This window comes from Octopus bimaculoides, chromosome 4, assembly GCF_001194135.2.
Source record: "Octopus bimaculoides isolate UCB-OBI-ISO-001 chromosome 4, ASM119413v2, whole genome shotgun sequence".
Taxonomy (NCBI): domain Eukaryota; kingdom Metazoa; phylum Mollusca; class Cephalopoda; order Octopoda; family Octopodidae; genus Octopus; species Octopus bimaculoides.
In genome coordinates, this window is record NC_068984.1 from 52,939,806 (window position 1) to 52,951,168 (window position 11,363).

The 11,363-nt window shown below is 34.2% G+C and overlaps 1 protein-coding gene across 4 annotated transcripts in view; it reads left to right on the forward strand.

Annotated features, from left to right (window-relative positions):
- The window catches only part of LOC106871826 (TATA element modulatory factor), an 80,450-nt gene that overhangs the window by 51,422 nt on the left and 17,665 nt on the right, over positions 1-11,363 (forward strand). For all 4 annotated transcript variants that reach the window (XM_052967067.1, XM_014918526.2, XM_014918525.2 and 1 more), the window contains 11 exons: positions 362-465; positions 1,094-1,211; positions 1,313-1,368; positions 3,465-3,538; positions 4,326-4,422; positions 6,665-6,750; positions 7,484-7,545; positions 7,991-8,055; positions 8,148-8,304; positions 10,228-10,320; positions 11,248-11,302. In XM_052967067.1, coding sequence (XP_052823027.1) covers positions 362-465; positions 1,094-1,211; positions 1,313-1,368; positions 3,465-3,538; positions 4,326-4,422; positions 6,665-6,750; positions 7,484-7,545; positions 7,991-8,055; positions 8,148-8,304; positions 10,228-10,320; positions 11,248-11,302 — 967 coding nt within the window. The remainder of the gene's footprint in view (positions 1-361; positions 466-1,093; positions 1,212-1,312; positions 1,369-3,464; positions 3,539-4,325; positions 4,423-6,664; positions 6,751-7,483; positions 7,546-7,990; positions 8,056-8,147; positions 8,305-10,227; positions 10,321-11,247; positions 11,303-11,363) is intronic.

Sequence of the window (11,363 nt, forward strand, 5' to 3'; positions counted from 1 at the left end):
TTTTTTTTGTTAATATAAAAGTCTTATTAATTAAAAAAATAGTTATATCTTATTCTTTTTCTTTTGTAAAAATTCACAATATTTGGAAGTTGTGACCTATAAGATCCACAAATTAATTTTCTTAATCATTAAAATGAAGTGGGGAAAATATTTATAATTTTTATAAGAAAAAGTTAAAACAATTCATTCTTATGGTGATATGTTTATAGATGAGTAGTTACATACAAATTATGTTACTATACTAAGTAAAGTTACATGAAGACTTTTTTTTTTAATTTCATTAAGGCATTTAACATTTTTAAATTGAAACATTGTATTACTTGTATAAAATTATTCTTAATTAATTTTTGTTATATTTTAGAAACTGGCTGAATTATCTGAAGTCCTTCAACATCGAGAGAATAAGCTTGTTCAGATGAGCCGAGAAAATAACGATCTTTTAGAAACAAACAGCATACTTCGGAAGTAAGTCTCTGATTAGACTGGTGCATTTAGAACTGTAGAAACCTTGGAATTTATACATAAATATTATTTTGCTTATATCATTATCATCATCATCTTTTAACATCCACTCTCCATACTAGCATGGGTTGGACAGTTTGACTGGGGACTGGTGAACCAGGTGGCTACACCAGACTCCAATCTGATTTGGCAGAGTTTCTACAGCTGGATGCCCTTCCTAATGCCAACCACTCCGAGAGTGTAGTGGGTGCTTTTTACGTGCCACCGGTATGAGGGCCAGTCCACTCAATAATTAGGAGTCAGTCCTTCCTAATTATTGAATTAATTACCTATTGAACAGAAACAAAACTTAACCCTTTCGCATTCAGATTACTCTGTCAAATGTAATGGTTATTTATTCACAATATTTCGAACTAATCATGGCTTACTTCATAGATTTGAGGTTTCAGCGATGTCATTGTTTATTTTTAGAATAACATTGCAGCATAAGTGGGAAAGGCTGGTTCTAGCCAGTTTTAACATAAAAGAGGTAGAATATTTAGACTTTGTATAACTGCTTTAAATGCCAAAGAGTTATATAATCAACAACAACTAGATGTGAAAAATAAAATTAATAAATGTCTCATTTTAGCCAATTACAGCAGTCTGAAGAGATTCGGGAAACAGAACAAGCTGACATCCATATTCTCACAGAAGAGTTTACAGAACGGTTAGCAGAATCAGAAAAGAAAATACAGACTGTACTCAGAGTATGTTCTCTTTTTTTTTTTGTTTTACTTTAAAGAAAATTCCAAATCTAGCTTTTCTTTCTAAATCCTGTCTTTGTAACTTGTGATTATTCTGATTTTAGGAGAAAGAGAGTTTGAAGAAACAGCTACAGAAAACTATTGAGGAAAACACTCAAAAGTAAGGAAATTTGATGATGTTGTCTTTTATCTTTTACTTGTTTCAGTCGTTAGACTGAAGCTATGCTGAGTTACCACCTTGAAAGGTTTAGTCAAACAAATTGAACCCAAGTACTCATTTTTTTTTTATTTTGAGCCTGGTACTTATTCTATCAATCTCTTTTTGCCAAACTGCTTAAGTTACAGGGGATGAAAACAAACCAACACCAGTTAGGTGGTGGAGGGAACAAACACACACACACACACACACACACACATGACAGGCTTCTTCCTGTTACTATGTATCAGATCCACTCACAAGGCTTTGGCCTGTCCAAGATTAATAGCAGAAGACACTTACCCAAAGTGCCATGCAAGGAAACTGAATCCAGGACCATATGGTTGGGAAGCAAACTTACCACACAGCCATGCCTACTTCCATAGAAAACACTAGCTCAAGGTGCAACATAGCAGGACTGAGCCTGGAGCCATGTGGTTGAGAAGCGAACATCTTACCAAAAAAGCATACCTGATATAACACATATTTAGTTACTTGTTTTATTTCATATATTATTTCGTAATATAATATTATAAAGCCCCACAAAGCTTTATCATAAACATGCAACCTGGTTACTGATATAGTTCCTCTTCATCAATTTCTGATACTGATATAGTCTCAATGAGTAATTTATAGATGTATAGTTTTGATGCTTGAAAACAGTGGTTCTCAACCAGAATCCATATGGTCCTTAGGGGTCCACAAATTTTGTTGCTAAAATTTATCTGCAGGCGTGGCTGTGTGGTAAGAAGCTTGCTTCCCAACCACATGGGTTTGGGTTCATTTCCACTGTGCAGCACCTTGGGCAAGTGTCTTCAGCTATAGCTTCAGGCTGATCAAAGCCTTGTGAGTGGATTTGGTAGACAGAAACTGAAAGAAGCCCATTGCGTATATATATATATATATGTGTGTGTGTGTGCGTGTGCGTGTCTTTGTGTCTGTGTTTGTCTCCGCCACCATTGCTTGATAACTGATGTTGGTGTATTTATGTCCCCGTAACTTCAGCAAAAGTGACTGATAGAATAAGTACTAGGCTTACAAAGAATAAGTCCTGGAGTCAATTTCTTCAACTAAAAAAATCGTTTAAGGCAGTGCTCCAGCATGGCCGCAGTCAAATGACTGAAACAAAAGAATAAAAGAATAAATTGCTTATACTTTTATAATGCACAAAAAAGTATTTTAACAATTTTTTTTAAACATTGAATGGCTAGACAGGTCCATCTGAGTAAAATAGAAATCAAAGGGTTCCGTAGGTTAAAAAAAATGGTTGAGAAACATTTTTTTAAAGTATAAAATATAAAATTAAAATAAAAGTGAATATAACAGGTTTTCATCATCATTATCATTTTAACTGCCCCAGTGAATTCAGATGGAATTCATTGAGGCAGACTTTCTACAGCCAGATGCCCATCCTGTCACCAACCCTCATTTGTTTCCAAGCAAGGTAATGTTCTCTCATGACTGAACAGATTCTCATATAAGGTTGGGAAATAATGATGCTGGTTATATGACTGACACTCATTTACAACTGTCATGTGTTGTCAAGATGTGAAGGCATATCTCTCTCTCTCTGACTCTCACATGCTCACACACACACATCCATCCTTATATACATGCACACATACATACATATATCATCATCATCATCATCATCATCGTTTAACGTCCGCTCACCATGCTAGCATGGGTTGGACGATTTGACTGAGGACTGGTGAAACCGGATGGCAACACCAGGCTCCAATCTAATTTGGCAGAGTTTCTACAGCTGGATGCCCTTCCTAACGCCAACCACTCAGAGAGTGCTATTAGGAATCAAACTTCTTAAACCACAAAACCATGCATGCACATAGTCATGTGTGGTGTGCACATGTATTTTTTAACGGCTGTTGTGACACTTCTAGGATATAATTGTCTTAATTTCTTAATTTCAACACATTTGATCTCTGATCAGTCACTAGCCAAACAAAATGAACTTTGAAAGAAATGTAATTTTATCTCAAATATGTTAACTCTAATAATAAGTGTTCAATCAATGTTTGTGTTATTCCTTATATTTTCAGCAAATCATTGGACTCCTCATATAAAGAAATTCTGGATGAAAAAGACAACCAAATAGCTGAACTTTTGCACGAAGGTAAATACTATTGTTTAATAAGAAAATCCAGTAATCAGGTTTTATTCTGTGTATGCAATAAAACTTGAAAATTTCAATTATGGTTTGAGTCTATTAATTAAAGTGTCTGATAATCTTGGTGTGTTTAAAATTCATAACTGTTAAATCCCAAGGGGCCATGATTTGTAATGAAAATACAAGAGAAGCATTTGTAAACGACGACGACGACGACGAATGCTGGTGCAATTTTGGCGCATAAAAATATAGAATAAAAACCAAAAGAAAAACATCATCTGGCCCATTTAGTATGCAGTGCAAAGATATCCCGTTGCAAAATCTGTGACACACTAAAGAATAGATGGAGTGAAGTTGTAAAAGACATGCTAAGAACACATGACATTCCTCCTCTCCAGTGATTTAACTCTTTAGCATTCAGATTACTCTGTCAAATGTAATGCTTATTGTCTAACATTGTTTTGAATTAATCATGCATTATCTCATAGCTTTAAGAGTCCAATGATGTGATTGTTTATTTTTAGAATGACATTGTAGGATAGGTGTGAGAGGCAGAATCTGGCTGGTTTGAACATAAAATAGGTCAAATATTTGGGCTGGATATGGCTGGTTTAAATGCTCAAAGATTAAGCTTGTACTGGACAGGAAGTCTCTTTCTCCAATGATGCTACACATAATAAATAGATTGGAAAATGAGAGAAGAATCATTTTTTCTACTTGACTAAATGATAGTTTATTGAAGCAATTATGCCAAAAAGAAAATTACAATTCCATATTACTTTAATGTTTCCAGGTGAGAAATTGTCGAAACAACAACTTCAGAGTAATAACATTATTAAAAAATTACGAACAAAAGAAAAAGAAAATGATTCTCTCATTGCTTCACAAAAGTAAGTTTTTTTTAACTATATTTATATCTTGTGTGTATACTTAGATATCTGACTAGTACAGTTGAGTTTAGAGCTGCACATAGATTGTCATCATCCAGTATAGTGCTTTGGTTACTATTATGCTTAGTAATATTATTGGTGGCAATATACATAGTGAATGTAGGAGATGTGATCAACACAAATTTATATCATTTACTGTCTATGTATGCTTCATTGTTCTGTTTGTTGGAACCACAATATTTGATGTTCCATGTACAATTGAATGCTTAACAACTACAGATCATCAAAGTAACACTTTATTGCATTACATTACAGAGTACAAGTGATCAAATGATCTCAATAGTGAAACAAATGTAGGCAACAAATGATATAAACTTGTTATTATCATAATTCCTACTTTATTTATAAAATCAACCTCTTTGAAACCATTTTAGTAATGTCCATTACCATCATCATCATCATCATTTAATGGCTGTTTCCCATGGGTTGGATGACTTCACTGGAGCTGGTAAGCCCAGGGGCTGCACCAGGCTGTATTGTCTGTTTCGTCATGGTTTCTATGGCTGGATGCCTTTCCTAACACTAACCACTCAACAGAGTGTACTGGGTGCTTTTTATGTGACACCAATACCAATGCTTTTAACATGGCATTAGCATCAGTGCTTTTTATGTGACACCAGCACCAGTATCAGTTCTGCTGTGGCAGACCGACCTTGCGTGCAGCAATTCCTTTGATAAAATACACTAGTGTAAATGGAATGCATATAATTTTATTTTTACAGTTAACATTTTGTGTTTAGAGTGTCAACTTGGTTGTGAATTCAAGCTTTGCTTTTTGTTGCCATTGAATTTTGACGGTTGAGGAAAGAATCACATAAACACGGATTGAATGGTTCTTTAAATTTGAAGAATATCTTCCTAATTTTTTTTTTTTGAATAGAGATGTTTTATAGCTAGATACACTTTATACAATCTATTCAATAACTCATGAAATCTTATCTGTTTACAATATGTTTGGGTATAATAAAGAAGAACAGGTGTATCAATTATATTGTGTAACAAAGTTAAAACATTTTTTTGTCTTTGGTCACTAAGTGTTATTTCCTATTTGCTTCTATCTAGAAATCAAAGGAAATTACTACTATTCCCTTCAAACTTTGTTTTTGTGACCAGATCATCAATGTTTGAAACTGACCTATTTTCCATTACATTTCATTGCTGAGTTGCTGAAGCAGAAATATCATTATAGCAAATATTCTGCTCAATTCCACAGATTTCCTTGTCAGTTGCTTGACCATAACTACTTGAGCATGGCCCTTAGTGGCTGACAATATATGATCATGAGCAGGAGTAGTGGGGGAGCATCATAGCTGTGTATTGAGATGGACTCTTGGGGGTTTGAATAAATGTAAACAAAAGCAAAGTTTAAAGGAAATATTAGCCATTTTTCATACTTTCTAGGGGTGAGCAAATAGGAAATAACAGTGGACAAAAATCATGTTACACAGTGACTCAATTAAGCAAGGAATATTATTCTGAAAGATTAGTCAAGGTATACTACTTAAAACTGTTAGGCAAAGAACATGCGACTGGCCACATTTATTGCAATGCTTGCTACAGACAGTAACTATTTTCTGAAGTAAGGAACATACTCTAACTGTTTAGTATCAGCTGGACGTAAACAAGATTATCATGAAGAAATCTTGTAAAGAGACTATTTACAACTAGAAGAGTTATTTACTATTAATATGGATAGGCTAGATAGAGAAAACTTACCCAACTTATTTGCTGGTAATGAAAAATGAATATAAAAATATTGGTTACTGAACTGGACTATCTCCAGAAGGATAAAAGCTAAACTTAGCCTTAACTACATTTGAACTCAGAATGGAAAGAGCCATACTAAAGAGAAAAATATTAAGGTCTTTATATTTCTTTTTTGTTAAATTTTGGAAAGATTTGAGACTGTTTGTTATTTGCATAATTTTTTCAGGGCAGTAGATTGGAGGAAATGTTAAAGCATTTGTTCCAGCTCTTTGCTTTCTGAATTCCACTGAGATCAACTTTGCCTTTTCATCCTTCTGGAGTCAATAAAATAAAGTACCGGTCAAGTATAACTAATTTCTCCTCCCCATGTAATATTGTGGTTTTGGGTTTATATAAGGATTATTATTGCATTTTTGTTTATTTTAATGTAAATGTTGCAGTTGATAAAGTATTTCTTTAACAATTCTATTTTTAGGAAAAAGCTTGAAGAATTAAAAACTGAATCAGATGATTTAAAGGCAGTTTTGGATTCTAATGAAGACACTGGAAAGAAACAGTCGGGTATGTCTTTCAGTAAAAGGAATGATACTAATAGAGTGTTTGTGGATTTTTTCAAAACTGAGTAATTTTAGATACTATTAAAACCAATTGAGAAGAAATGAGATTAAACTTTTCAAATGTTATTTCTGACAACATTTATTTTAATTGTTGATAGTTATTTATTATGTGGTAAATTATCGCATTTGTGATTTCTTGTGCTGTTTATTTTCAATTGCTTATTGAGAGATTTAATATATACATAGATGATGATGATGGTTAAAACAAGATACTTTCCTTCACAACCTTGCTACCAAGTAGGTGGCTGGTCAAAATTTACTCTAAATTAAAAAGAGAAAGAGAACAACATGCATGCATGTATACATAGGCACATATGCGTGCATGCATTATTCCAAGTGTTGACTGGTTGTTTGTATGTATCTTTGAGTTACCGTTATTTGATAAAAGCATCCAAGATTTATTTACCAGTAAATATGGTGAATAGAAAATCATTAGAAGTATGTTTTTTTTTAATTAGAAATGAGTAAACATTAAATGTTTCTGTCAGCATGAAATAAGTATGCGGTGGTGGTGGTAGTGGCAGCGGTGGCGAAAGCTATATGTATGGATGCACATTAAAAAATATATAAAATGTAAAGACAGATTTTTTTTTAGGTAGTGAATTTATGCAAATATACTATAAAACTGTATATTTTCTGAATATTAATATTTTTTTACTGGTATTTGTTTTACTTAGAAACTATTTCTAAACTGAATACTGCATTAGTGAAGCAAGAGAAAGAAGTAACAAAATTAAAGGTAAATTGATTATTCAAAAAAAAATATTGATAGAGGACATGCTACAATATGGACAGTATACTTAAGTGTACATCACTACTGATTGTAAATTTTACTGTATCCCAACACTATGTACATTTCACTTTACACCAACACTAATTTTATTGTACATCAGTACTTCAGTACTTACAGTACACTTTTAGGTACATTTTAACTGATTGTATATCATACATCAACACTTACAGTACACTTTTAGGTAAACTAGTACTGAAAGTATACTTTTACTGTACACCAATACAGAAAGTACATTTTCTGTGTGTTAACACTGACACTTTACGTTAGTACTGATAGTAAACTTCAATGTATATCAACACTACAGTATACTTTTATGTATACCGACATTGACAGAACATTTTTCTATCTGTTATGTTAAATATTAAGTTGTAAAATTTATGTTATATTTTAGAATGACTTGGATGAGAGCCAAGAGAAAGTTCGAGGCTTACAGGTTGCTTTAGACAACTCATATAAGTAAGTTTAGTAAATATTATCAGTGCCTTTTTTTTTCATTTCTAACCTATTTATTTGTGCAGTGTTTCACTAAGTTTATTTAATCTTCCTAGGGAAATTGCTGAACTCAACAAAACCAATGCTGCTCGTGACAGCAAAGTCCAGGAAGCTGTACTCAGTGCAGAACTTCAAGTCCGAGAAGAGTTCAATTACTCCATGGAAAAAGATCGTCAAAAGGCTAGACTTGAAAAAGAGTCTTTTATATGTCAAGTAAGAAAGAGAATTTTTATGTGCAATTTGTGATATCTATATATATATATATATGTTCTTGTCGGCACTCCATCCCTTACGACGTCGAGGGTTCCAGTTGATCCGATCAACGGAACAGCCTGCTCGTGAAATTAACGTGCAAGTGGCTGAGCACTCTACAGACACGTGTACCCTTAACGTAGTTCTTGGGGATATTCAGCGTGACACAGTGTGACAAGGCTGACCCTTTGAATTACAGGCACAACAGAAACGGGAAGTGAGAGTGAGAGAAAGTTGTGGTGAAAGAGTACAGCAGGGTTCGCCACCATCCCCTGCCGGAGCCTCGTGGAGCTTTAGGTGTTTTCGCTCAATAAACACTCACAACGCCTGGTCTGGGAATTGAAACCGTGATCCTGTGACCGCGAGACCTTTGCCCAAACCACTGGGCCATTGCACCTCCACTATATATATATATTGGTCAAATAGACTCAAGTACTTTGGTACTTATTAAGCTCCCATTTTATTAACTGGCTAATTCCTCTTTATTGTAAAGAGTAACACATAAATAAATACCATGCAGTATTTTTGCTTAGTGCACCTATTTAACAGCAATCTGTTGATATGTAGGTGTGTGTGTGTGTGTATGAATGATCCAAGGACCCAAGTGTAGGAAGTTGGTAAGATTCAAGCAGTGAGTAGCTGATATGGAGAACAAAAAGTGGACAGTATACAATAAGAAACAATAACAATTTATTGACATGAAGAGTTACATACTTTTTTCCATCAAAGTTGCTAAGAGATATATATAGCTTGCATTTTTATTTGTTCCACTCCTTCAATTCATGTATGTGTATATATCATCATCATCAAACGTCCTTTGTCTATGCTGGCATAGGTCAGATGGTTTGATCAGGGCTTGTAAGCTCGAAGGCTACACCATACTCCAGTTTGATTTGGCTGGATGCCCTTCCTAATGCCAACCACTCCAAGAGTGTAATGAGTGCTTTTATGTGCCACTGGCATAGGTGCCATTTGCATGACACCAGTATGCCATGACTGTGATGTGTGTGTGTGTGTAGATATATATACACATATGTATGTAATGTAATGTTCTAAATTCAAATCCTGTTAGTATAGACATTGGCGTTCATTATTCTGGAACTGATAAACTTAAGTAACCAGTCATGTACTAGGGTTCATTTAATCACCTGTACTCTACATCAAAATTTAGAGCTTATGCCAATCTTAGCAATCAATTATTTACATGTAATTAAAGTACAATCTCATATTTATTTTCTGAGCCACACCTGGCTGATTTTATTACAATTCAAGACTGTAAGAGTAAGAAGTTCATAAATATGTATGTCATACTTTGAAAATATTTAAACATTCTGACCTATATTTTGAGCGAGTAGTTTTATGCAAAGCATAAAATAAAACTGACATATTTTTATCGAAACAGATTTTCTACGGATGGATGCCCTTTCTGTCACACACCTTCACATATTTCCAAGCAAAGTAATATTTCCCCTTGGCCAGACATGTTCTTGCAGAATAATGGAAATGAATGACTCTGCTTATATAACTGTGTCAATCATTTACAACTTTTTCTCCCTCCCTCCCTCTCTCTTTCTCTTTCTCTTTCTCTCTCTCTCACACACACAGTTTACTGTTCTGTGAAGGCGCATGGCTCAGTGGTTAGCGCATCGGGCTCTCAGTCATGAGGTAGTGAGTTCAATTCCTAGACCAGGCTGTGTGTTGTGTTCTTGAGCAAGACACTTTATTTCACATTGCTCCAGTTCACTCAGCTGTAGAAATGAGTTGCGATGTCACTGGTGCCAAGTTGTATTGGTGTCTGCCTTTACCTTGGGTAACATTAGTGGCATGGAGAGGGGATGCATGGGTGACTGTTGCTATATGGTTGCTCTTTTTCTTATCCAATAGATTGAAGATTTGCAAATTAACCTCAGCCGGCAAGAAAAAGAACACACCAGACGTGAGGATTTGTTGAAACGAGAAATTTCTGACTTGCAGCAGGTTTGACCCTTTCTATTTAAGCATGTCTTCTATTTACTAACTCATTGTGTTCTACATTTCATTTGTTATTTAGCCCCAGGTTAGTTCTGACCTGATCAAAACTCTGATCAGAGGCATTCCAAATATTTGTATCTTTTATTCAAACTTTTAGTATTTCTGGAACTATTTTATTCAATATGTCCTTTTTTTCTTTCTTTGGGACAACAAGATGTGGTTAGTACAAGAGAGATTTGGTTTCTGTTTCTCGATGGTTAAATGATCATAGACACTTTTGTAAATTAATTTACAGCAAAAAGAAAAATGGATTTTCTTATCTGTTATTTTTTAGTTGCTTCACTCATTGGACTGTGGCCATGGTGGGATACCACCTTGAAGGGTTTAGCTGTTCAAATTGACCTCAGGACTCATTTTTAAGCCTGCTACTTATTCTATCAATCTCTTTTTGCCAAACCACTAAGTTACTGCATGTAAGCAAACCAACACTGAATGTCAAATGCTGATAAGGGATAAACACAAAGTCACACACACACACGATGGACTACTTTTAGTTTCATTCTATCAAATCCACTCACAATAGTCTAGGGCTATTGTAGAAGACATTTGCCCAAGCTGCCATACAGTGGGATTGAACTTGAAACCATGTGGTTGGGAAGCAAGCTTCTTATACAGCCAAGCCAGCTTATTTATATTTGTTTGAAATTTTTAAAAGACTTTAAAATTTTTTTTGGTAAAATCCTCACTGTTAATTTTAATAAACGAGACTGCCAATTGAAATGATGTAACTCATGACTAATTGGAATAGAAAAATTACTTTAAAATAATTTTTATAATTTCGTAAAGGTTATCAAACCCTCTAGAATTCTGTCATGTTATGATGATATATTTTCTTGTTTAAAGATGACATATTCATCTGGCTTATCATTGTAGAGATTGCAAGAAGATGAGGCCCGAAATCAAGATTTAACAATCTCTGTAACCTCTGGTAAGATATATATTATAAAATATAAATTCCACTTTTTTTTTTTTTTTTTTTGTGGTAATGG